Source organism: Plecotus auritus (assembly GCF_963455305.1).
Source record: "Plecotus auritus genome assembly, chromosome: 5".
In the NCBI taxonomy this organism is placed as follows: Eukaryota; Metazoa; Chordata; class Mammalia; order Chiroptera; family Vespertilionidae; genus Plecotus; species Plecotus auritus.
The window spans coordinates 139,328,867-139,356,053 of record NC_137776.1 but is presented as its reverse complement, the minus strand read 5'-3'; the positions used below and the strand labels follow the sequence as shown (position 1 = coordinate 139,356,053).

Sequence of the window (27,187 nt, the reverse complement as noted above, 5' to 3'; positions counted from 1 at the left end):
TGGCCATCTTGTGGTGGCCATCTTGTGTCCACATGGGGGCAGCCATCTTGTGTGTTGGCGTGATGGTCAATTTGCATATTATTCTTTTATTAGATAGGAGTTGTGAAAATGGTGGCTTCTCTGGAGCAAGAGTAAATGAACTCAAGTCATGGTTCCACCTCTTACTAGCTGAGTGACTAAGACAAATTATTTCTTTGTACCTCAATCTTCTCGTTAGGAAATAGACATTAGAATAGTACTTGCCTCATAAACTTTCCTTGTATGCAAAAAAATAAAATAACATGTAAAGCACTTAGAAGATTTTTGGCACATGGCAATAATTCCATAAATATTAGTTACTATTTATGATACTTATTAAATAGCCTTACAGAATAAGATTCATTTGTTCTTGCCCAATTGACAAATTATTTATATTAGACCAATTAGTAAGATGTTATATGCAAAGGAAAAAAAACAAAGGACAACTCAATGTTGTTAAAGCTTAATTCAATGATCCAGGGTAGATGTCACATCATAGGCACTATAGTTTATATATTCACTAGAGGTCCGGTGCACGAATTCGTGCACAGGTGGGGTCCGGCTGGCCTGCCCCAATCAGGGCCAGCCCGGCCGGCCTCGGGGAGGGGACGCAGGAGGTCGGCCAGCCAGCCTGCCCCTGATTGGGGTTGAGGGGTCAATTTGGGGTGGAACCGGCTGAGGGGAGGAGCCGCTGGCGGTTGGCCAACCCCGGCCCCTGGTTAAACTCCCGGATGAACTCCAGGTTGAGGGGACAATTTGCATATTAGCCTTTTATTATATAGGATGTAATAAAGTGGAATAAAGATAAGATTCGGAATATTGTAAGATTTATACTTTAGAGTTTATCTAGTTCCAATTTGACTCATCTAAAATATTCCTTTCAAGTGAAATAAGATTTTCTGAGGACTTCAGAAAAAGCACTTATATTAGCATTTCAAAGGAATGAACCCAAAACTCTATTCCATATATTTTAATGCACCACAGAGGGAGAAACTACCTTCCTCTAGAGGGCCATACTTAATGAAGCCGGTTCGCCTTCTATCGATAGATCTTTGTCATCCATAACCATGCAGTCAAACACTGATTTAGTTAGCTCCTTTATTCCCCAATTATCTCCTTGCTGATATTACATTTCTCTATAATATCTGGGGTTAGTCTTCTATGTTCTTGCTGACTGGGATAATGGCTTTGAATCCCACTTAGGGGGCAAAGGAGTAGAGTAATGGCCACTTCTGTTCCCTCCCACTCTCATAATTCTATAGAGCATTTGCCACTCAAGTTCTGTAATTGAGACTCTTAAATCAGACAAATAGTACTGCCCATGAATGGTAGAGGACGATTCAGATTTTCTTTTTAAATTAATAGAGAAAGATTAAGCTATACAGAAACTTCAAATACATGATCTCTTGGGGGGTGGGGTAAATATATTTTTCTACTTGAAATGTTTGTGTTTCTTACACTGGAAGAAGCCTTGAATGAATTCCACTCTATCTTTCATGGATAGGGCAAGTTTTGTGTCCTTGCTCTAAAAAAAAAAAAAGTTTTTCTCTTTAGGATTTTTGAAAATGATCATTGATCGAATGATTAGAATGGTGCCCTGGTTACTTGTTTATCCCATCTTACTTTCAGATATTTTGATAATTTTGTATGGATTAATGTTTGCTGGCATCCTTTGGGTGACATTAAATACCTTAAGCATTATATCCTCTGTCATTTTCTCTAAATGAGCTAAAGTGATTAACTGAGGAATGTGTTTGATGTCTTGGTGGAGAGTCGAACTCTTAAGTAATTAAACTTATTTGCATGCTGTTTATTCTTGGTGTATTATCCATAGCGACAGTGAAACATCGCATGAGTGTTATGAGCAGCACCATAAAAGTCCTATACTTTGTCTTTCATCTTAGGTGATTAAGGTTGTTTGGGAGGAAGGTCATACTCAAGGAGAGCTGGGATATCAAGGAATGGGGTATCATCTGTTTTATTATGCCATATTTTACTCCCAGTGAACGGGTAAACAATTAAAATTCAAACACATCAGTGCGTATAATTCAGTTACTCCCCAAACACCATCAAAATGTCTCCCCGATCAACAATTGCTTATTATGACATGCATTTGTTGTGCTGGCTGTCAAGGTGTTTAGCCATTAGCTTTCTAAATGTGTGGGAAGCAGGCCAGGCTTGTCAACCCAGGCAGTTACCAGCAGCAGTCCAGCTGCAGTATCACTGAGCCACGCTCTTGGCCTGTTTTGTGCCGACCCCTTGTCCCCTCAAAGCCACACCCGCTAAAGCCCAACTCAAAGGCCAGGGCTTTCACAAAGCCTTCCCTGACCTGGCCATACGTAATTACTCTCTTCTCTGAGATTTCAAAGCATGTGGTCTGTATTTCTCTTAGAAGTTTTTGTCATACTCAGCATTACGTTCTAGTTACTTGACTAAAATTTTATCTCCCCTGCTAAATATGTGATCTTTCTCACTAAACTGTCACTTCACTGAGCACAGGGACTCCTTTAGAGCTAGTATTCTTGTGTCTTCCTCTCTGCATCCTCTTGGGTGCCTTATTCTCAGGAGATACTTTAATAAACATTTGTTGAATGGAAGGATGAATGAAACTTTAACAAGCAAATATCCATATTGTGTTGCTCTAAGGCAAGTGTTCTCAGATCTATCAGACCTAACACCATCTTTCTGTTACAAGTACTTTATAATACCACCTTTATAACCCACAAACTTTCTTGTTTTCAGAAGTCAATAAAATGTCCCAACTGTTACATAGAGGGCAGATAAAAGAAACATAATATCTAAAGTAGCATGTACGCAAATATACAAATGCTAGGACACAACTGCACCAGAGAACACAAATAACATAGCTGTTGGCACTTGCAGGAAGAATCATTGTGAATATAACACCTACAAAAACAGACTGCAACAAGTGTGTTGTACGGGTGATTCAAATACCACAAAAAGCATTTCTGCTGTCAGAAACGTTATTTTCTAAAATGGGGGAAAACTCGTGGCAGAACTCAAATCAGCACGAAGTTTAATCTCCCCTTCATTTACATGGTAGTGGTTTTCCTGGAAAACAAGGTACAAAAATATTTTACATTTATTTGCAAAATGGTGGAGGGCCTTGGCTCCGATATTTACAGACTGGTTTTCCCACCTCCATAAATGTCCAACAGGACATTTGATAGAATTGTTGGATGCTGAATTTGGAGTGATCCTCATTATGTATGATGCCCCATGCATGCAGAATATGAAATATAGTAGCACAACCCAGTCATTGCGACAATCAAAAAGGGAAAGAAATATTATTTACCCTCATTGAGAACCATTGCTACTAAGACGTCAGAAAATTGGAATCCCCAAACCCATGGTTTTAGCAGCACATCTGGGAAAGGAAATCCACAAAGACTCCCTGGAAGGGGTGGAATGGAATAGGTTTAATCAGGACAATAGTCTCATTCTGGTGGTGGTGTGTGTTTTTTTGGTGGGGGGAGGGAGGTTGCGGAGAAGTCTACAAGTGGAGTCTTAAAGTGAGCACTTTTCAGAGTTCTACTTTAGTTTTTTGATAAGAAATCAAATGTCCCATCCTATATAATAAAAGCTTAGTATGCAATTGTCCCCTCGACTGGGTGTTCATCCGGGAGTTTGACCAGGGGGGCGGGGACGGCCAACCGCCCCAGCCCCTCCCCCGGTGGCAGCAGCAGCAGCAGCAGCAGCAGCAGGCAGCCAGGGAAGGCCGGCAGCTGCTAGGGAACCTACCAGTGCACACAGATATCGTGCACTGGGCCTCTAGTATAAAAATAATACAGACCAGCAGCAGTAAGGTGTTAGGAGACTTTAAATTCAATATATCCATAAAATAAGAGTCTCTAGACCTATAATATATGCATTGGTATTGCATGTGATTTTTATTTTAAAAATTATCTCCTTTATTGAGCTGGTGAGATTTCTGAGAAGCTGAGCCTGAGACAGGGTTTTGGATGCGTGTGATTTTCAAGAGCATGCTCTTTAGAAAAAGCCTGTAAGGGAGTGGGGGAAACAAGATAGAGAAGTATCAACTAAGATGATAGTGCAATAAATTCTTGGCCTGATCCACAGGGTGCTCTGGAAGGATCACACTGCAACGTTGCCCAACTGTTCCACTCTGCATCAAGGGGTGGGGCTGTTGTACCCTAAACCAGTCAGGCATTGGTAGCCACCAACCAAGCCAAAGAGGGAGATTAGGGGGCTGGGAGGTAGAGTGGATTGTTCAGAGGTCTCTCCTACACTCATAGGAGCTGCAGAATCAATGCCTGGTTGGTAAATAGGACAGACTACCAGTTTTCATTTCAATGCCTGACACCTAACATACATATATTATTTTCCTTTTATTTTGAGATGATCTCAAATTTACAGAAAACTTGCAAGTATAGTACAGAGACCTTTTCCTCTCGTCCCCCAAACTACTTGAGAGTAAATGGCTGACCTAATCCTCCATTCATTACCCCTGAATACTTGAGTGTGTAATTCTTACAAACAAGGACATTTTCCATCATAATTACTACAAAACCATCACATTCCAGAAATCAGTATTGACACATTATTACAATCGAAGGCCCATTAGAGCAAAAGGATCTAGTGTACAGTCATGCATTGCATTAGACTTTACACATCTTTAGTCCCGTTTACTCGGGGACAGTTAGTTTCTCGGTAGTTCCTTGACTATCCATGATCTTGAGATGACATGCCCGTTACTTTTTAGAAAGTCCTTCCATTTTCGGGTTCATTATAAATGCCCCATTCCTCATCAAGCTTTCATTTTACTTGTATCAAAATGGAGTTATAGTTTCCTATGTTTTAATCAATTTCTATCATTTCTTTTCATGCTCAAATTGCCCTCCAAGTGACCTGTGTGAATCTCTTCAGCTGGTTCTTATGTCTTTTTTACATGTCCCCACAGTCACTGATCACATTCTTGCTTTCTGCCACAAGACATTCCAGGCTGATCTCACGCTTTCCTTTTCCTCACCCCTGATCATTTCTCAAAAAGCTCTTATTCCTTTTAGTGGAAAAGGGTACTTAGAAGCCAAGATGTCGATGTTGACTGTGCTCATTGCTATTAAGGTGTTGCTCTTCCTATGTCTTCTTAGAGGATAGAGCTGTGTGAGCTGAAAGCTATGAGTTCATGTCAATATGCGCTACCCCAATCCAACATCACAATATTCACTCTGGTTTTCTTTTTCTCTACAGTTTTAACTTGCTTCTTGCACAGTGAACAGTCTGACTCCTATTGTCCTTACATGTTTACTTTCTTGATTAATTTCCCAATCTGTAACCATTGCCAACACCCCTCTATCCCCATCATCTGACACCCCTGCCCCAGGCTTGCCCTCTTCAGCCTTTCCTGACACGGAGTGCCAGGCCTTTCCTCTACAGGGACACCCTTGGCACCTCGCCTTGGCTCTGACACCTGTGGCAGGCCTCTCCTCCAGGTACATGTCCTCCTCATTCCACTCAGGCTCTATTATCATGTGCCAGGCTGCCCCGGGTTTGAATGCCCTCCCCACACCATATGGGTTCTGATTCTCCATGCCAGGAAGCCCTTTGAAATCTTTTAAATGTTTAGTCTTCAACTTCCCACTCTGCGCTTCCTCAACACCCCCAGCATGGATGGCTACCTTGTTCTGATGGCTTTTAGTGCCACGTTGTACAGGAAGGGAGGGGAGAGAAAAGGAAAAAAGGTATGGGAAAGGGAAGAGAAAAAGATGAAGAGGCACGTAATTATTTTGCAGTCCTCACAATAAGCCTTCCAAAAAGCAATGTTTCCCCCTCGTTTACACTTGAGGGAACTGACGTTCTGAGAGATGAAGCCACTTGCCTAAGGTCTCAGAGCCAGGAGTATGTTAAGGAGCCAGCATCTGAACCAGGTCTGCAAGTTCTGTCTATCCCCCACACTGGCTCTAAAAAGAATGCTCTCAAAATGTGTTTGGTCTTTGGATGGTCCCCAAATGTGTAACATGGTGTTTGAAGAAAAGGGATGCAGTTCTCTTGAGAAGCAATAGGTTGTGTTCATTGCATGAAAACAGTCTTGCCACCACTTGGCCTACTTCCCCGTCTCATCTACAATTAGGCTCAACAGGAGCATGGCTTTATTTGGCTTCGTTGTCTGGGTGGGGCGATGAGGCTGGGACTCTGGTCGCCAGTGGCACTCAGCCAGCAGTCTCACTACCTGCCCAGTGGTGGTGCCTGCCTTCTGTGGTGGGCACTTCTGAAATGAGTCATCTTTACATGCTTGCCAACCCTAATCCTCTCCCCGCCCGCTGGCCTCACCCTTACTGCCACAAGGGAGCTAGCTTCACAACTTTCTGAAATTTTAAATGGGGAAATAAATGCTAAATCCAGAATGAGGAAGGGAAAAGGTTTGCTCTGGTTTCACACACACGGCTACAGAATACACTAGTCTTAATGCTCTTCATACCCAAATCCTGAGGGCTGGCATATACATAGGATTAGAGTGTATATATCGGGAAATGAACTTCTAGCACTATTCTGTAACTTGTCTTAAATGCTCATTTGTCAGTGTCTTTGGGGTCCATGTAAAAAACTCCAAAAACATTCTAACAAAACCAAGGACAAAAAAAAAAAAAAAAGAAAGAAAAAAAACAACAACAAAAAAGCAAGCCTCTATTTGCATAAAAGAGCAAAAGAACAATTGCCAAATCAGTTTCATTTTCCCCAGATATAAGCATATTTGGAGAAGAAAATTTGATTTGAATTTTTTAGATATAGTGTATGAACTATCACAAAATCTTTAAGCTGGGAAAAATATCCTAGAATTCATGTTCTGTCCATGCCTCACCTTATGAAGCAACAGAGAGATGACTTGAGGATGATGGATGGAGGCACAATCTGTAATCGTGTGAGTCTGTGTCTGTGTGTGTCTGTGTCTGTGGTACACTTGTAAGTAAACACTCTTAGAAATGGTACACTTTGTGAGACAAGAGGCAAAGCTAAAACAAATATTGTTCTGGTTACCAAGGCTTAATCTAAGGTCTTAAACCAGGCTGCTTCCTGGTTTGCATTCTGGTGGCCCACACAGGTTTTCCTGTGAAGAGGCATGTGACTGAGCTTTGACATCAATTCCCTTTGCCGTGCACAAGTCCTAAGAAAGGCAAAAGGCAGATACTAAAGTGAGAAATTTGAATTTAATTCACTGTTTGCTTCCATCTTAGAATGAACTGATATTAGTTAATTCCTTGGGGAATGTTTTCCCTTAAAATCGGCTTTTCCACTGATTCAGCATGTTGTCACCTGGGGTAGTATAATCAGGGTACAACTTGAAACTTGCCTATATTTGCCTCTTTCTGAGTTGGGTGGCTTTTGCCCCCAAGACATGAGATCAGATGACACTATTTCTTTTCACCCTTAGGGAAAATCCCAAAAGTTCATTTTCTGTACTAGAAAAGCCCAACCATCTAGCACATACATACATATTGCTGCCGAAATTTATATTGGCGAGAATAACTTTTGAGAAGCTTGCATGTTTATGAAATCCCCTGGGAAACTCTCTCATTTCAAAGGATCTGTGTTAGAAAATAGAAAATCAATATTATAGTATAAAATAGAGCTTGGTCCCAGTTGTATCTACTCCTTTTTTACTACTCCCTTCTGCACACTTAGGGCAACTGGAACCAAAATCATTTTCTCAGATATTTCAGTTAGTTACTACTTCTGAGGAACTGTTTGAACAGGTTCTCCAAAAAGCTGTTTGTTAATTGATGATTATGAACAATATAATTAACATTTTAAAGTGTATTTATTGTGTTGGTGCTTAGGGATCTCAAACCAGAGTTATGCTGGCTATTTCTCTTAAAATCCTTTCTAAATATTTAGCCTATTTCCCTTTTCAGAGTACACCTTTTTCATTTCCTTGTTTGTTTGCTTTCAGTTCCCCATTTTGGCCTGTTGTTCACCCAGCCCGATCAGTGCAGGTTGGGTCAAGGCGATGGAAGTGGCCAGGAGACATTGGCAGTGGGTGGCCGTTTTCACTAAACGTTGACTTGTACTAGTCATCAAGCTCATCATGGCTCTCTTTTAGACTATTTCTTGTCTCCTTTTACTCAAACAAATAGCTCATCTTTAGAGCATAATACAATCCAATGAGAGTCATATTCTCCATTCTCCCTGCAGATGACACAGGGACGTCTCACTTTTCTTTAACGCAACTGGAATGTACGGAATACTTGTTCTGTGTATGCCACTGTGCATAACCCACCACTTTGCCCCTCCCGAAGAGTTATAAACTCTGTATTTGGGTCATTGCTAGTGGCCCTGCTACACCCCCTGCTTTATCTGCCTGCCATTTGATCTGCCTAATAAACCCTAACTCAGTTCGAGTTCCACTACCAACTTGCTCGGTGGTTTTTCTAATAGTGTGGGAAATCAAACAACGTGGGTGCGTGCTCGTGCTGTTGACTTTGCAGCTTGTTTTCCAGGAAGTCTTTGAGTCATAAAACTAGGAAATATACACATTGGTTTCTATAGTTATTATTTGACAATTTATACCTGTTGATTTTCTTGTTATGAGATTATGGTCTGATTTCTCTCCCCAGGGATAGTCCTAGACATGATATTTTAAATCCTGACCATAGATACACATTTTCAAAACACCATTTTAATGGAGATTGAGAATGCTAGCAAAGATTTTCAGTACATAAATCATTTATTTCTGTTTTTTTCATAATCATGTCCTGCCTTTTTCATTCTTAAGAACATTGATATGGAGATTAAATGTTTTCCTCTATTTTTATCTTCAAATGACCTTTATTTGCTGCTTCTGCACTTTGCTAGGTTTATTCCAGCTGCTTACACTGGAGTCATAGTTTAGCTTCAACTTGGAGCCAAATGCCCCACAGCTGAAATGACCGCACCTCCGAAGTGGCATTTTCCCAGGCCATCCCTGCCTTTAATAAGGAGCCAGCCAGGAGGCAAGTTTGTATCTCATTACAAGAGAGCCTTGTGTTAGGCCTGGCGCATAATTAGATGTGAGGAATTACAATTGGTCCTCTCTTTGCAAGACCTTTCAGCACTAAGTCTATGCTTAAGCCATTACTTTTTTTTTTTTTCAGTTGTTTTAACATGGTTTATTGAGTTGAGCAGTCTGTATTTACTTTTATTTTTAATCTAATGATTTTGCCTCTCTCTCTCTCCCTATTTCCCCTCGCCCCTCATAATAACAACAATAAAGACACCAAGGAAATTCAGAGATTTGCCGTTTTAAAAAGACTGGATCCCGAAAAGATTTTCACAAGACGCTTCAGAAACAGACGTTTGAGTCAGAAACCTTGGAGTGCAGTGAACCCAGAGCTCAGGTATTTCCTATCAACAAACACGGTTACCAGGTTACTGGCTGCTCTGCCCACGGCAGGCTGTGGGTTTTTATTAACTGCTAAAAAGGCTAAATTCGTAGAATATTAGAATAGGAGGAACTCGACCATCTGAGTCAGTGATTTTTCTTCCAGACTTGTTTGTAGCTACAGACATCAGTGTGCAAATGAAAACCCAGATGCTCAATAATTAAAATAGATAGAAGTGGGGGGCTCTACTTGCTGGGGGAGGCCACTGGGCCCTATCCCTATAACATTCCCATGGAGACTAGAGGTGCCTCTAAGGCAGGCTGCAGACTGATTAAAAGCTTCACACGGAAGCACACGGCCTGGGCTCTCTGTGATTCTACCACATCTAACGCTGCATCCTCGGGTAGGATAACTAAACTCTCTGGACTTCACTTTTCTTCTCTGGAAAACGAGAGTGATAATAGTAACTAACTCATGATGTTGTTTGAGTATTAAATGAGTTAATATGGATAAAGCATTTAGAACCACGTCTCTTCTGACACTTAGTACCCAATAAATATTGGCTACTGTTATTATTGTTACTATTATTATTATTATAGAGTCGTTACAGTTTAAAAGTCAGCTCTGTACATCTGTGTTTATGTAACAGCAGTATTCACAGTAGCCCAGAGGTGGAAACAGACATGTATCCGTGGTCAGATAAATGGATGAACAAATGTGGCATACACATACAATGAAATATTCAGTCTTAAAAAGGGGAGAAATTCTGACAAACACTACAGCATGTATAAACCTGGAAGCCATTATGTTAAGTGAAATAAGCCAGTCACAAAATTACCAACGCTGTACTTTCACTTACCTGTGGTACCTGGAGTAGTCACATTCACAGAGACAAAAGTAGGATGGTGGTTGCCAGGGGCTGGAGGAGGGGTAATAGGCAGTTACTGTTTCATGGGTAAAGTGCTTCAGTTTTGCAAGATGAAAAGAGTTCTGGAGATTGGTGGCACAACAATGTGACTGTACTTATCACGACTGAGCTGAACACTAAATTTTGTCATGTTTTACCACAATTAAAAATAAATTTTGAACCAGTGCTCTAGTCCAATGTGCTCATTTTATAATTAAGACAAATAAAACATATAGGAAGGGATTTGTCCAAGTTTGCATAGGACTTCTTCTTAAACCAGTATAATTTTTAGCTTTCAGGTGATGTCATAGCCCAAGCATCTCACCCTGCTGAAATGGTACTAGAGGGTTTTTAAATAATGCCCATTTTTCTAATAACACAGTCTCTCCAGTCCTGCCAGCGACCTAATCTGAGCTCTACAGAGGAATCAGCCATCAGTTCTAGTGCTGAATGTGGTGGGCTTCCAGAGGCCTAGAATATCTGTGTGCTGTACTCTGTGAGAGATTGGAGGGACTTTTTCATCGGTAATTTTGACTAAATTCAGTTTTTACCATACACGATGACGAAGTTAATTATTCCTTGTATCAGTCAGATGGCAGCAACACTAGGTATTTCCATTTAACGTAGGGAATCGGTTAAACAGATTTTGGATGACTGAGAGAACCAAAAGGGAACATTGACGTTATGTGGGAATCATTACTGCGAAACACAGCACACCACCCTGGGGCTGGGGCCTAGGGCAGTGCCTCCTAAACTTTAGCTTCCTCAGAATGGCCTGAAGAGCTTGTTCAAATACAGGTTGCTGGGCCCCATTCCAGAGTTTCTGACTCACTAAAGTCTGGAGTGGGGCTTGAGAATTTTCATTTCTAATTAGCATTTCCCAGGAGATGCTGCTGCTGCTGGTCTCAGGAACCATGGATCGAATGGGAAGAGTCTGGAGATCAGAACCTAGAAGCTCAGAAGAGGGGCCTCAGAGCTAGGACTCAAATCTCTGAGGAGGGGGGTGTGGTCTAGCCAGTGCAATTACCTCAGGATCTCAGAAGAAAGACCTTATAGAAGTCAGAAGTCTGGATTCAGACTTCCTAGGAGGCGGAATTGCTCAGCTGGTTCTGGTGCCTCCAAGGAGGTAAGATGAGGATGATTCTGGAAGTGCCAAAAGAAGCCAAGGCTAGAACAACTGCCACTACCATGGCAAGAGGAACTGTAAGCAAAGAGGAAGGGGCCAGTCTCTTCTCCCAGCCCCTTGTAGCGCCCCCTATTGGCATAACTTAAAAAGGAGCAGCAGGCAAAGCAGAAATGTGATATGCTGAATGTAGACCTGGCATCACAGATTGTATATAAAAGGATGAATTTGGAGCTGAGAGACAATAGGTGAGCGACCAGCACCCCCATAAAGCACACTCATTCCTCCAGCAGGCTAGCAGGACATTCAATGAAGTCACTGGCTAGGTTTCAGAGGCAAGTTATTAAAAAACTATGTTTTTAAGTTTTAGACTAATACTCATTACGGAGTGATACTCACATCATGAAATGACCAGCAACATCTTCCCTTTTATTCTTATTTTTATGTACCTTATTAAGTAGAAGGGTGAGGCCAAATTCCTGAATTTATGTAAGTTAAATACCTATATGATATGATTTCATGGTACTCAGATATTTCATAAAATTAGATCATATTATTCATAATATTATATAACTTCCTTTTTCATATTAACAATACAATATAATGAATACATGTCCTTTCTTTTTTATTGGCTGCACATTCCATTATATAAAAGTTCTAAAATTTCTTAATGCTTCCTCTTTTAGGGGGCATTTAGATTATTTCTGTCATTTTGTTATTAAAAACAATGTTTCAGATATGCTCTTGTCTTTGCATCTTTGCTTACTTGTCCAGTGATACTCTTAGGATAAATTCTGGAGCTATATATACATATATATATCTTGATACCCTTTTGAAGAAATTGAAAATCCACTTCATTTTCCTAAGGCTTTTATAAGTTCTAAAACAAATAAAAATATTAATAATTAGAGTGTTCATATTGATTATTGCTAGCACATTCATTTTAAGTAAAATTTATGATCTAGCAAAGTAGCATTTTTTTTATGAGATAGATAGATGTCACAAAAAGTGTACTTTACAGAGAAATTGTAAATAGTAATCCATTTAGTAGAACTTTAGGATAACATTTTACCATCAATTTTATAGATGTTTATAATAGATCCATCTATATTCTTTTTTTTTAAGAGTAAAATCAGAAATCAATGTTTATTGGAAAGCGGAATTCTATAGAAAGGAAAGTTTAAAAGTCTAACAAGTTTTCCCATCTGATTTTTATTCATTTTTCCATGTCCAGCACAAACTAGCTTCCTCCATAACGTTTTTTTTAAGTATTATATAAATCTTTATTGTTCAGATTATTACAATTGTTCCTCTTTTTTCCCCCCATAGCTCCCCTCCACCCGGTTCCCACCCCACCCTCTGCCCTTACCCCCCCACACACTGTCCTCATCCATAGGTGTACGATTTTTGTCCAGTCTCTTCCTGCACCCGCAACATCCCCTTCTCCCAGAGAATTGTCAGTCTACTCCCTTTTTATGACCCTGATTCTATTATATTCACCAGTTTATTCTGTTCATCAGATTTTTTATTCACTTGATTTTTAGATTCACTTGTTGATAGATATGTATTTGTTGTTCATAATTTTTATCTTTACCTTTTTCTTCTTCTTCCTCTTCTTAAAGAATACCTTTCAGCATTTCATATAATACTGGTTTGGTGGTGATGAACTCCTTTAGCTTTTTCTTATCTGTGAAGCTCTTTATCTGCCCTTCAATTCTGAATGATAGCTTTGCTGGGTAGAGTAATCTTGGTTGTAGGTTCTCGCTATTCATCACTTTGAATATTTCTTGCCACTCCCGTCTGGCCTGCATAGTTTCTGTTGAGAAATCAGCTGACAGTCGTATGGGTGCTCCCTTGTAGGTAATTAACTGTTTTTCTCTTGCTGCTTTTAGTATTCTCTCTTTGTCTTTTGCTCTTGGAATTTTAATTATGATGTGTCTTGGTGTGGTTCTCTTTGGATTCCTTTTGTTTGGGTTTCTCTGGGCTTCCTAGACTTGTAAGTCTATTTCTTTCACCAAGTGGGGGAAGTTTTCGGTCATTATTTCTTCAAATAGGTTTTCAGTATCTTGTTCTCTTCCTCTGGCACCCCCATAATTCTGATGTTGGTACGCTTGAAGTTGTCCCAGAGGCTCCTTACACTATCTTCATATTTTTTTATTCTTTTTTCTTTTTGCTTTACCGGTTGGATGTTTTTTACTTCTTTGTATTTCAAATCTTTGACTTGATTCTTGCAATCCTCTAGTCTGCTGTTGGATCTCTGTATATTATTTTTTATTTCAGTCAGTATATGCTTAATTTCTACTTGGTCCTTTTTCATATCATTGAGGGTCTCGCTAAATTTATCGGCCTTTTCTAGAAAATTCTTGAAAAACCTTATAACCGTGGTTTTGAACTCTATATCCAGTCATTTGCTTTCCTCCATTTCTTTCATTTGTGACCTGTTTCTTTGTCTCCTCATTTTGCTGCTTCCCTGAGTTGATAGAGTGGTTTTGTGTGCTAGGTGTCCTATAGGGCCCAGTGGCTCAGCCTCCCCAGTTACCTGAGGTGGACACTCTTGGTGCACCCCTTTGTGGGCTGTGTGCACAGTCTTGTTGTAGTTAAACCTTGATTGTTGTTTTTTATCACTGGGAGGAATTGACCTCCAGGCCAATTGGCTGTGAGGATCAGCTTGTCTACGCTGGGAGAACTTCTGTGCTGGAAACACCCTTATGAGACAAGACTTGCAAAAGCCTCTGTGCTCAACTTGGATGGGGTGGAGTCTCAGGGCGGAGCAGACAGCATTGGTTTCCCGTCAGCCCTGCCCTAATAGGCCCCTGTGTCTCAGTGTCCCGTGGTAATTGCTGTAAGCATCTCTGAGAGAAAGCCGCCCTCGAGTTCCACTCACTGCCAGACAGTCCAGTTTCTCCCCAAATGAGTCTGGATCCCCAGAGTCTCTCCCGGAACTGGAGTTCAGCGCAGTCAGGAGCTTTTGTCTCCCTCCTGCTTGAGAAAGCCAGCCGCACACTCAGTTGCCAGTCCTTTCCGTGTACGTGTGTTAGTACCTCTGCCTCCTGCAGCTCCTCTGAGTCTCAGTGTGCTTTTCTCTTTCCTTCTAGTTGTAGAATTTCCACTCAGCCAGCCTTCCTGTGGTTCTGGATGATGTCCGTTTTGTCTTTTAGTTTTAGTTTTGAAATTGTTGTGCGAGGCAGCAGTTTAGGTGTTTACCTATGCCGCCATCTTGATTTTTTTCCTCCATCTATATTCTTACAACATATTATTGATTATGGTTATATAGTCCTTGCCAAGTCTTTGGTTAGATATACAGTTCCAAATTTCCAAGACATTTCTAACGGAATAAAGCATTCACTTCATGATTGATTTAAGAGTTTTTTCAAACACACTGCAGCTAATTGTGGAGACTACTTGAATAGCAAACACTTTTTCTTTTTTTCTGGTGCTTATTCCTGTAACTGTTACTGAAGTCTGTTCCCATGCCCACAGCTCACTCTCTCCAGAAACATAGATTCAGCTTTGGAGTTTAGATAAGGTTTAATTTTGAAGGCTCCTCACAGGTCATCTTATTTTCCAGTTTCAAAAGCCAGGTTCTGGAGTTGAGATTGGGATGAAATCTCTCTATTCCCCACGCCAGTCTCCTTTTTGTTACACCTTGTTCCCATCTGTTCTGTTTGAACATGAGATGTGAGCATGGCTCATAAGAGGCTTGGCTTCCAATCTCCAGAAAAGAACACACCAAAAACCGATAGGAACACCGTGCCGTTTTCAAACTTTTCTGCAAGGACAGGCTTACCTACCTCATGAGTAATTACCTGTTTCCACGTGAGGAGGAGAGATTACATTTTAGGATGCTCAGCATAGGAAGCGAAGATGTGATTCTTGTCAAACCCCCAGTTGGCTCAGAAACTCCTTTAGGCCTGATGCTGTAATCACACGTGGGATCAGTCTTGAGACACACCAGATTGTTTAGTTCTCATTTTAGATCCACAGGCTCTCTCACAAGGATGTGTCTTTTCTCACAGGCAGGACCCCGCCACTTAAACGTGCTGTGTGATGTGTCTGGGAAAGGCCCCCTCACTGCTTGTGACTTCAGCCTGCGCAGCCTGCAGCCTGACCAGCGGCTGGAAAACCTCCTGCAGCACGTGAGTGCCGAGGACTTCGAGAAGCAGAACGAGGAGGCCCGGAGGACCAACCGGCAGGCCGAGCTCTTTGCCCTTTACCCATCAGTGGATGAGGTGGGTGCAACCATCCCCATGCTGGAGAATTTCAGTGAAGACACGGAGAGGCTCCGGGATAATATTATTGTTCATTATTACTATATAGCAGCATCAGGATGCTTAATCATATGATTTCTAGGGCTTCATATATATCTTACCTAATAAAAGAGAAACATGAAAATTAACCATCACTCCGCTATGCCCACAGCCAATCAGAGTGAGTATGCAAATTAACCCAACAAGATGGAGGTTAATTTGCATATGCAGGCCCAGAGTGGAGTGAAGCTTGCTATGAGGGGAAGGGGGACAGTGGGGGGAGCTACTGTAGTGGTGCTTCAGACAGAAGCGAGGACTTGCTGGCTCCGGGCGGCCTGGGAGTGAGGAGGTGCCGGCTCCCAGGCAAGCCAGGAGCCGGGACTTGCCGGCTGCTGGGCGGCTGGGAGTGAAGACAGGGGAAGGAAGGCCTATTCTTGCATGAATATTGTGCAACGGGCCTCTAGTATATATATATATATGTTCTTATTTTCCAGTTTAAAAATTATAAATATACTAGAGGCCCAGTGCACAAAATTCATGCACGGGGGGGGGGGGGCTCAGGGTGTGTGTCCCTCAGCCCAGCCTGCACCCTCTCCAATCTGGGACCCCTCCAGAGATGTTTGACTGCCCTCTCACAATCCAGGACTGTTGGCTCCCAACTGCTCACCTGCCTGCCTTCCTGATTGCCCCTAACCGCTTCTGCCTGCCAACCTGATTACCCCCTGACTACTCCCCTGCCAGCCTGATTGATGCCTAACTGCTCCCCTGCTGGCCCGATTGCCCCTAACTGCCCTCCCCTGCTGGCTTGGTCACCCCTAACTGCCCTCCCCTGCTGGTCTGGTTGCCCCCAACTGCCCTCCCCTGCAGACCTAGTCCCCCCAACTGCCCTCCCCTGCAGGCCCGGTCACCCCCAACTGTCCTCCCCTGCCGACCTGGTCCCCCCCAACTGCCCTCCCCTGCAGGCCTAGTCCCCCCCAACTTCTCTCCCCTGCAGGCCTGGTCCCCCACAACTGTCCTCTCCTGCAGGCCTGGTCATTCCCAACTGCCCTCCCCTGCCGGCATCCTCCCCTGCTGGCCTGGTTGCCCCAAACTGCCCTCCCCTGCAGACCTGGTCCCCCCCAACTGCCCTCCGCTGCAGGCCTGGTCACCCCCAACTGCCCTCCCCTGCCGGCCTGGTCCCCTCCAACTGCCCTCCCCTGCAGGCCATCTTGTGGTGGCCATCTTTAACCACATGGGGGTGGCCATCTTGTGTGTTGGAGTGATGGTCAATTTGCATATTACTCTTTTATTAGATAGGATTTGTTATATATAACAATTAATGTTTATATATACGTGTGAGTGTGTGTGTAATAATTGTGATATACATATATATACATCTTGGCTGGGCTGGGGCTGTTTATTTTTCTAAGGCAAACCTGTGTAACAATAGAACCCATTATTGATCAATTACACAAATGAGATTCCAATAATAGGATTTTCATAAGTGCTCTACAAAATACTTTCACTGATATTATCTCATTTAATTTTCAAAATATTTTGATCCTGATCAGCGTGGCTCAGTGGTTAAGTGTCCATCTATGAACTAGGAGGTCATGGTTTGATTCCCAGTCAGAGCACATGCCCAGGTTGTGGGCTCAATCCCCATTGGGGGTGTTCTCTCTCATCATTGATGTTTGTATCTCTCTCCCTCTTCCTTACTCTCTGAAACCAATAAAAATATATTTAAATAAAAAAACATTTTGAGGATTCACATACAGTAATCCCACTCAGCCAGTCAAACCATTCAGTTACATGGGGGTAGGTTTTGCAGTTAATCCATTAAGATGTATTTCTTAAACCTTGATGTTCTTTAGTACTTGGTTCAGGTTTTTCTTTTTAAATCTCTGAAAGCATTCAAGCCTGAAATATCACAGCCATGCTCCCAATGCATAGAACCTTAGGATCTTGTTTGTTCACGTCTCTCTATATTGGATCAGGCCAAGAACAATTTGATAATTTAGGCATTGCCTGTGGTCACTCCCCAGGGCACTTCAGATGGGATGAGGGGTGACCATTACTCAGGACTGTTTCAGCTCCTTACTCTTTATATTAAGCTCCCAGTCTTCTTTTCTGCATGTTAGAATACCTAACAGTATCTCTGCTGTCCATATTTTATTAAAAGTCCAGTTGCAAGGAATATGATTTGGGGGAAATTTGCATAAAATATATGCCATCCATCTACGTTTCTATTTGAAATTTGATTTTTGGATCAAGCAAGACCATCAGGGAGCCTGATTCTTGCACCTTGTGACACCCCCATCGCTGAGAATTGTGTTAGCTGACTGGCCTTTCAATGAGTTCACCACTGGTCAGCAAAAAAGGACAAGAAGGGAAACAGCAGTCATGAGATGTGATATTGTGTCCTCTGTGCAAATAGGATAGAGGACATTGACCTACATATCACCCAGCACCCACCTCAATAGGGATCCACAGGGAAATTGTCCCTCAAACCCTCAGACAAAAAAGACTGTGCTTCCACTGAGAAAATTTATATACTTAAAGATTGTGCACATTTTGTAATCTACTCTTCTAAATTCTTTACTTAGTGTCAAATTTCTTTTTACCTCTACTCAGTCTAGCAGCTTATTTATTGGTGTTCTGAATTTACTTCAACTTTCTTTTTTTTCTTATTCTTATTTTCCAACTACCTTGGTTTTCTCATCTAGTTGTAGACTTGTCAGTGGACTCAAATCCTTTTCTGAATGAGGCAGATTAAAAATAAATATGAATAATGTGGACAATGTTATCATCTCCATCTTTCAGATTGCAAAGTAAGAATCAGAGAGGTTAAATAACTTACTCAGGGTTCTACAGGTAAATTAAATTAAAGGATGGAGATCCTAAACCATTAATTCTAAACTTTATGTTTGCCTGTTTATTTATTTACATATGACTACCAGGTAAATTGGCACACATAATTGAAATTCATAGATGATGCACCATATTTTATTTCATAACTTTTTAACTTCCCATCTACCACTTTAAAATTTTGTACCAAATTTGTCCAAGAAACATTAGGTTTGGCTGACTTGACCTTCACTTGCATTCTTCTTCCTCCCAGTTACATGATGGAGGTGCCAGTACGTAATGAGGAGACCCAAAGTGGGCACCAGAGGAGAGAAAACAATTAAAGGATGAGGAGAATACTTGCAGTGAGACACCAACTCATTAAAGTTTCCCTCAATGGAGACTATCCCTTCTGAACTGATTAAAAGAGTGAATCATAGACTATTTTAAAGGAACTTTGTTTTATGGTCTTTGAACAATGCTGAAACTCATTTGAGATTGAAAGTTATAATCTAGCAGAGGTCCTAATGGGACCCACTTTATTGAGTGGGAAGGAATGCTTTGTAATTAGTGTACCGGTTATTTGTAAATCGGTATGTCTGAAATGCTTGAGTGCCCCTACACTAGCTCTTTAATGTATTGTAGGTGGACACACAGAAATTGCATTTGTATTTGTAATTTGTACTTGCTTCAAATAAAGTCCTGTGGAAGAAAGGTAAATTTTTGGCCTACCGTGAAATGATTACAAATGCTGATTTTTTGAGAATACATTACTGAAATTGTTTTATACTATCATTAATTTACTTCCTAGTGAGGAAAGTTAGAAGAGAGGTGAACTATTACATCCAAATGATGACTGAGTCCATAGGACAGGTAAAAGTAGAACTCAGCCACCAAGTTAGACAAGATGAGTTCTTTCCCTGATTCACTGAGTCTATAAAAGGTGTCCTGTGTGTTGATCCCGAGAAAGTTGCCTCCGTACTACAAATCTGTGAAGAATTTGCATTTTGGTTGCAAGTGACAGAACCCAACAAAAAATAATTAAGAAAAAATGGGATTTATTGGCTCACATAATGAAATTATAGGTAGGCAGCTATAGAGTTGGCCCCAAGATCCATTTGGGTCAACTGATGGAAGCATGTCATCTCTCTCATTCTCTATTCTCTCTCTCTCTCTCTCATACCCACTAAAATTTTATATTTCCTTTTCTGCTTCTTTGGGAATTCATTCCTATTTCAAATAACTGTAAAGGCTCAAGAAACTCATACAGATTAGAAGAAACTTAGGAAATACCTTAATATGTAGACCCTGTTTTGGATCCTAATTTTTAAAACTAACTATTAAAAAGTTAAGACAGTTGGGGAAATTTGGAACTGATTACATATTTAGTGACAACAAGAAATTTTTGTTAAATTTTTAAGCGTCATAATGGTATTACAGTTATGTGCTTTTATAAGTCCTTTTAAGAGTTGTACTGAAATATTTACAGATGAGATGATATGATGTTTGGAGCTTTGCTTCTAAGTAATCCAATACTGAGTAGGGGAAGTGGAATTATATAGATGAAACTAAGTTGCCCATGAGTTGAAATTGTTGAAGCTAGATGATGGGTAAAAGTGGTTCATTATATTATTCTCTCTAATTGTATATGTTTATAATTTCCCAAATGAAAAGCTTTTTTAAAAAAGACTGAATCCAGACCAAATGTAGTCTTAGAAACCAATGAGTGTCTTTATGTTGAGGTTGTTTTCCAATAAGGGGGACCTTCCCTCTCAGATGTGTCTGTTCTGAGCACCCTAAAAGCTCTAGCTTGTTCTGAGGGAGTTCCACTCAGTGTAGACATCAGAACAGTGTCTTCCCTGGAAGAAACTCAGAAGCTCCACCCCACAAGATAGCCAACTGGTAAACCCAGGATTGGGCCTTAAAAAGGAGCAAAGATTAGAGTGGATATGAGTTTACGATTTTGACTATTCCACCAAACTAGGTACAGATTTGCCAAGAAGGTGACTTTACTGCTATTTGTAAAAATGCTGTAGTTGCTGTGGGGTATTTAGTGGGAAGCTCCCATCCTTTGTAGCCCAACAAGATGCAATTAGATATGACTCTATTCTTAGACCCTTGTGAGCTGCAGACCACTGACCAGGGTTTGGATAGCCTAGCGCCGAGGTCGGCAAACTGCGACTCGCGAGCCACATGCAGCTCTTTGGCCCCTTGAGTGTGGCTCTTCCACAAAATACCACATGCAGGCACGTACGTACAGTGTGATTGAAACTTCCTGGCCCATGCGCAGAAGTCGGTTTTCGGCTCTCAAAGAAACTTCAGTCGTTGTACTGTTGATATTTGGCTCTGTTGACTAATGAGTTTGCCGATCACTGGCCTAGCGCAAGAGCAGGAATTAAAGTTTTCAGGGATTTGCACTATTTATGGTTGCCTACATGAATATAATTAAGATACTACAATAGTTTAGATTTGAATGCTAAAAGTTACAATAGCGATTTGATATTTCTCTTTAAGTCTTGAGTCCCAATGTAGTAAAATATAGGTATATGTCTTAATTTGTCATCACTACTAAGCCTTTCTGTACATAGAACTTTAGCAACTTTTAGCTGGACCTATTTTTATAGAACCTGTAAATTCATCCCCAAATCTCTATCATCTGTTTATGAAAATAGTGAACTGAGAAAGATGCTGTATTATAGTATTGATGGCTTACAGCCTTCAGTGAACTATTCTGACTCAGAGCTCAAGTCTGAAACACACATATTTACTAGTAAAGTCCTTGGCAGGAGAAATATTCTGAATGTGTACTTAGAGCAGCCAAAAAAACCCCAACAATAGGCATAAGATTTTGCATTGCCATCTGGTGGATGTTACTAAGTCATATCCATGTTCACATTTCCTTCCTTCCTCCCTCGGTCTCTTTGTCTTCAATGGCTGGCTTTCTGCAAGGAGAAAATGTTTGCTGTAAATGCTGACTCTGAATCTTAGGGGTTGGATAACAAACTCTTGTAAATGTCAGTGTTATTCTGGAATTGGAAATAAGGCAAATGCAAGTTGAATTGAGCAGTGGGTGGCAGCCTTCCCTTCCCTGGGTTAACTCCTCTGGTGGAAATTCACTAATAATTTCTTTACCATGTGATTAATAATAGGAGGATGCTGTGGAAATACGTCCGGTGCCAGAATGTCCTAAGGAACATCTGGGCAACAGAATATGGGTCAAGTTGCTGACCCTAAAGTAAGTATGAGCAATGGGTAACTACACTGAGGTTTCTATTGCCTCTTAGATACAAACTGTGTCTTTAACATCAGAGCTTGAATCAGGGAGGATCTCCCAACATGTGTAACAGTGGGCAGCTCTGAGGTAATGGAAAGAGCAGAGTCTGGAGTTAGCTGGATTTTAATTCTATTCCTACCAAGCCTTTGATAGTCTTTCTTCTACAACAGGGAAGGCAAACACTAGGGTCAGGCACGTAGGGAAATGGAGTGAAATGGCCTACATTAAACAACAGTGAAAGCCAGTGGTGTGCTGGACTCAGCTCTGACTCATGACAGTGGATCATGCTCTTCTCTTCCCAACCCTGTATTCAATGAAGTCACATTGGTGGCTTGATATTGGCCTTGGTGGAAATATTTACATCAAAACCAGAAAATGCTACACATTAAAACCTTTTTTTCCCCCAGAGACTTGTTTTTTAAACATTTGCCAGCATACCACTGTTGAAACACAATGATAAATGCAACTAAAACCCAGTTTCTGTGCCAGAAGACCATAGTGGGACTGTAGCAAACTATTTTAAAGGGGGCATCCACTACCTAGGACCAACTCTTGCCATCCAAAAACAGGCCCATTTTTATCAATTGTCTGATTTTCTTTCCCCCAAGGAAGCTGAATATCCAGATTTTTCTGCATAACTTTCTGACTTCTTAAGATTTTTCTCATTTCCATTTTAAATACCACACAATTCAAACAAAGCATGTCTGCAGTCTGGATTCATCTTGTGGGCATTTATTTGCTGCATCTACTATAAAGCAATTGTCTCCAAGTTATTTCTTGTTTACTTTTATAGTAAAAAAAAAAGTCACATATCCTCTATATATGTGTATTCATTTGGTACTTGCATATTAAAATATTAAATACATTATAAAACATACATAATCAAGACATTTTAAAGGCTGAGCTAAATAATTCAAAATAAATCACAGAATTAGAGCATTTGCTTTCCGCACTCCAGTGGATTATCTTGGAGCCCCCTAGGGTGCTTGTGCACCTCTCTTTCCTCTTTGCAAGCTGTTACTTTAGAGAATTAGTTCGTCAACGTCTTCAAATCACAGACCCTTTTGAAAATATTAAGTTGTAAATGCTCTACCTAGGCAAATGTACATGAGCATATTTTATTATATCCTATTAGGAGGGTATTCCATCTCTTAAAATCAGTTCATGGACCCCTTAAGCAGCACCAAGTTTGCAATTAGGGCATCTGGATACTGGATTCAGGGCTTTGTTTCAACCTTGAGAACTTCTCTGGGACTTTGAGTCTTTTCTTGAAAATGAAGTTGTTAGACCAGATAGTCTCAAAGTTCCCACCTGTCCTAAACTCCTAGCTCTAATGCCTAGCCTCCCAGTTCCCCTCCTCGAACCCAATCCAGCATGACTGCTCACCCTCTTGGGCATGTCTCTTGATGTTGTAGCCCTCCCCCACCCTAGCCAATTCCACCAGGGCGGGGGTACAGAAAGGCACACTCTAGCCCTGGCAGGCGGACCGGAGGTGGGAGCCTCCTAGTCTTTCAGCAGGAGGACCCGGTGGAAGTGGCTGTTCCGTTCCCTTCTGCATCGTTCAGGAAGTCCGCCCTATTGTCTGAGGCTCTCGCCCACCCCCACAGGATGCCAGGATGCACTTTAGATGCAGTGACTATGCCATTTAGGACGGGAGGAATTCTCTCCTATGATGCTTATCACCAAGCCGGCTAGAACTTTCCAATAAATGTCAGCTGTTCTCACAGGTGGGAAAACATGGCCACTAAGATAGATGTGCATTATTAAACAAACAAACAAACAAACAAACAAAAAACAAACAAACTGAGTCACTTGGATTTCTCTTGATGAAAATTGTGAAGTATAGTTTCTAGTGACTTTACCCCAAAACTGTCAAAACAGAAATTAAGTTGCATCGAGCTGTTTGTTCAGTGCGCTTGGTCTGCTCAAGTGACTTAAATAGTATCTGTGCCAGGGGAAGAGATCAACCAATGAACTCATATGCGTATATGCATAGCCCACAGACACAGACAATAGGGGGGTGAAGGCTTGAGGAGGAGGGGGTGGGAGAGGGCAATGGGGGGAAAAGGGGGACAGATGTAATACTTTCAACAATAAAGGAAAAAAATAGTATCTGTGCCAACGTTGCAAGTGTTTAACAGATGTTCGTTCTCTTCTTTCTCTGAACCACAGAGAACTTAACACTCAGCACCTACCTAAGTAAATTACAGGAATGTTCGTATCAGGAAATATATCATTAAGTACCGAGCAACATGCCAGGCTATAGCTGGTGAGCCTAGACACAAATATTCTCCTAAAAAAAGTTACCTTTTAAGGCAAAGCCATCCAATGATAAAGCTATCCTCTCACACATGCCTTGAAACAAAATTTGTCCTAATTTGTGTGACCTCTGCAGTAATGTTGGTCCAGGGCCTGATTACTGGTGCTCTCAGCTGGCAGTGTACAAGGACATGGGTTGTTAACCTGAGAAACTCGGAAGGTGCACAGATATGCACATCTGTGCTCTATCTGCATATTGTAACATGTGGCAGGACTATGCTTTGGGGATGCATTTTCAAACCCACCATTTTTCGAGGGGAATGGGCAACTAGGGCCAATATGAGGGCCCCTCTTTCTAGCTGTTCCTGGGTCCACACATCTCATTGTTTACTAGCATTTGTAATGCTTAGTCCCCTTGCCCTACCTCCACTCAGCAAATCCCCTGGCAGTGGCGTTAGAAAGGGCCAATCACCCACATCATAATCCAGTCTTCCTCTGCTGGTCCCACTATAAATGGAAGCAAAAGCAACTGAACTTTTATTACTATCTGAAAAGTCCCATTCCTCAGAATTAAGTAGTAGGGATTTCTATCTTAGCAGTAAAATGTAAACTGTAAATAAGGCCTTTGCCTAAGACCTCTGAAAACACAATGGTAAGCCGTGCCATGCTGCATTAGACCAAGGGTCCATTCTGCCCACTTTTGCTTCTGGTGCCAACAAGCACTTTTTGGGAGAAGATACCACCTGCCACGATCTCAGATGATTAGGAATGTTCCATGACCCTCCATAGCTCTCCATTAACATCCCTGTGTGACTCGCAGATGCATGGCGTTATCAAAATCGTTTTGGAGACTACTTACATTTTTAACCAGTTTATATATTCAGGCACTTTCAGAAAATTTGAAATTAAGTTAAATCCATACAGATTTTCTCTCTTGCTCTCACAGGTTTGAGATAGAAATTGAGCCTCTGTTTGCCAGCATTGCCCTCTATGATGTTAAAGAAAGGAAGAAGGTAAGGAATTGAAAAAAATAGCCCATCCCTGAGGGCACACATATTGTTGATGAGTCTTTGGGTTCACATGTTTAAATCTCACTTCTATTCAGCAAACACACATCAGACTTGAAAACAAACGACCTTTGATACATCCAGTTCTGTTGCCTTTGCAGTCTGTGAAGGGATGATCTGGGAATGTTAGTCATTTATATTCTTTGAAGAATATTTAAGGGAAAGCCTGCTGGAGGTTGGCCAGAGGATGGCTGGAGGCCTGGTTGGGTAGCGGGTGCTGGGTCAGCAGTGGTCTGAGCCCCTCAGCCATTCAAGACCCCACGCTGTCGTGGCTCCTTCATCTTCAATATGTGTTCTCCCAAAGTCATTTTTGTCACTGCCATTGCACCCCCTGAAAAAGGGGAAAGATGGGTGAAAGTGGCCTGGAGGTTTGACACATCACTTGTGCACCCAATTCACTACTAACTGCCATGGAAGATGGTAAATGTAGTCTTTGCCTGGGCAGCCAGTTCTCAGCTATAACTCTATTAGTGACGAAGGGGAGACCCAGCCACACAGTGGTTCTAAGTAACACTACACTGTGAGCCAAGGAGCACTCATCATGTCATGCTCTTGCTCAAAATCTTTAATGGATCCTCACTACCTGTAACATTAAAAACAAATTCTATAGGCTGGCCCGAGTGGCACAGTTGATTGAGAGTTGTCCTGTGAACAGAAAGCTTGTGGGTTTGATCCCTGATCAGGGAGCTTACGGAAGGCAGCTAATCAATGTTTTTCTCTCTCTCTCTCTCTCTCTCTCTCTCTCTTTCTCTAAGCATGTCTTCAGGTGAGGATTGAAAAATAATAATAAATAAGTAATTTTTAAAAAATTATAGAAACTCTTTAGCTTCCATGCCTGGCTTTCTTCATACGGCTCTCATTTATTCTATCCCTCTTAGCCTGCCTATGCAGTCAAGCTGGACTACTCTCTGAGAAGTGAATTCACTCCAGGTGTTCCAGCCTCTGAGCGGTTCCTGTGCTGTCCTCTCCCCCTGGCGCTCGGTCACCCTCCAGCTCTGCTGGCAGAATCTTCTTCCAAGGCCCATCTGTCTCACTCTAGTGGAAGCATCCTCTTCACCCCAGTCAATGGGATCCCTCACCCTTGTAGCTCCAACAGTGCTCTTTGTATGAATGTGGTCACTTATATTTTGCTCTTCCTGTATTAGGTACATATTTGACTTATCCCTCATTTTTTAATTTAAACTAATTGAGGGCAGAGGCACTGTCCTGCTCTTATTCAGGGCAGTACAGACCACATCACATCAATGCTATTCAGAAATTATTGGTGGCTTAAGAAAAATTTAAATATCTCCTGGAACATCTCTCAAATGACTCCAAAATACCTAGAGATTGTGACAAAATATAGGGTGTCCCCCCAAAAATGTATACACATGCTTTGAATAATATGAAGGCAGTGTTTATTAAAATACACTTCATTTTTGCCCTAGCTGGTTTGGCTCAGTGGATAGAGCATCAGCCTATGGGGTCCCGGGTTTAATTCTAGTCAAGGGCACGTACCTCACTTGCAGGCTCCTCCCCGGCCTGGGCCCTGATCAGGGCTCATGCAAGAGACAACCAATCGATGTGTTTCTCTCACATTGATATTTGTCTCTGTCCCTCTCTTCCACTCTAAAAATCAATGGAAAAATATCCTTGGGTGAGGATTAAAAATAAATACATACATAAACAAACAAACAAACAAACAAATAAATAAAATACATTTTATTTAAAAGTGAGCTATCAGCTGTTAAAGTGTGTATACATTTTTGGGGGACACCCTGTATGTATCAGATTTCCCAACAGCCACTAGTTATGAACTATGTCTATAATTACATTTATTCCTTTGGAGAAATTTCTTTGTGGTTTTTCACTCCTTTTTAACATGCTTAGACCATGAGAGCAACAAGTCTAACTTATTTTCTACTCATTTACAGATCTCAGAAAATTTTCACTGTGACCTGAACTCTGACCAGTTCAAAGGATTTCTGCGAGCCCACACGCCCTCTGTTGCCCCATCGAGTCAGGCAAGATCTGCGGTGTTCTCCGTCACCTATCCATCTTCAGACATCTACCTAGTAGTCAAGGTAGTTAAACACAATCTGATTTGCTCATTCTGATGTTCCCATTTTTGCATTAGACTCAGTGCATG

At 41.4% G+C, this 27,187-nt stretch overlaps 1 protein-coding gene across 1 annotated transcript in view; it reads left to right on the top strand.

The window, feature by feature from the left end:
- Positions 1–27,187, top strand: part of DOCK8 (dedicator of cytokinesis 8) — a 199,277-nt gene that overhangs the window by 64,511 nt on the left and 107,579 nt on the right. The window contains exons 5-9 of the mRNA XM_080667875.1: positions 9,248–9,371; positions 15,403–15,615; positions 21,609–21,694; positions 24,939–25,005; positions 26,973–27,122. Of these exons, the coding sequence (XP_080524001.1) occupies positions 9,248–9,371; positions 15,403–15,615; positions 21,609–21,694; positions 24,939–25,005; positions 26,973–27,122 (640 nt within the window). The remainder of the gene's footprint in view (positions 1–9,247; positions 9,372–15,402; positions 15,616–21,608; positions 21,695–24,938; positions 25,006–26,972; positions 27,123–27,187) is intronic.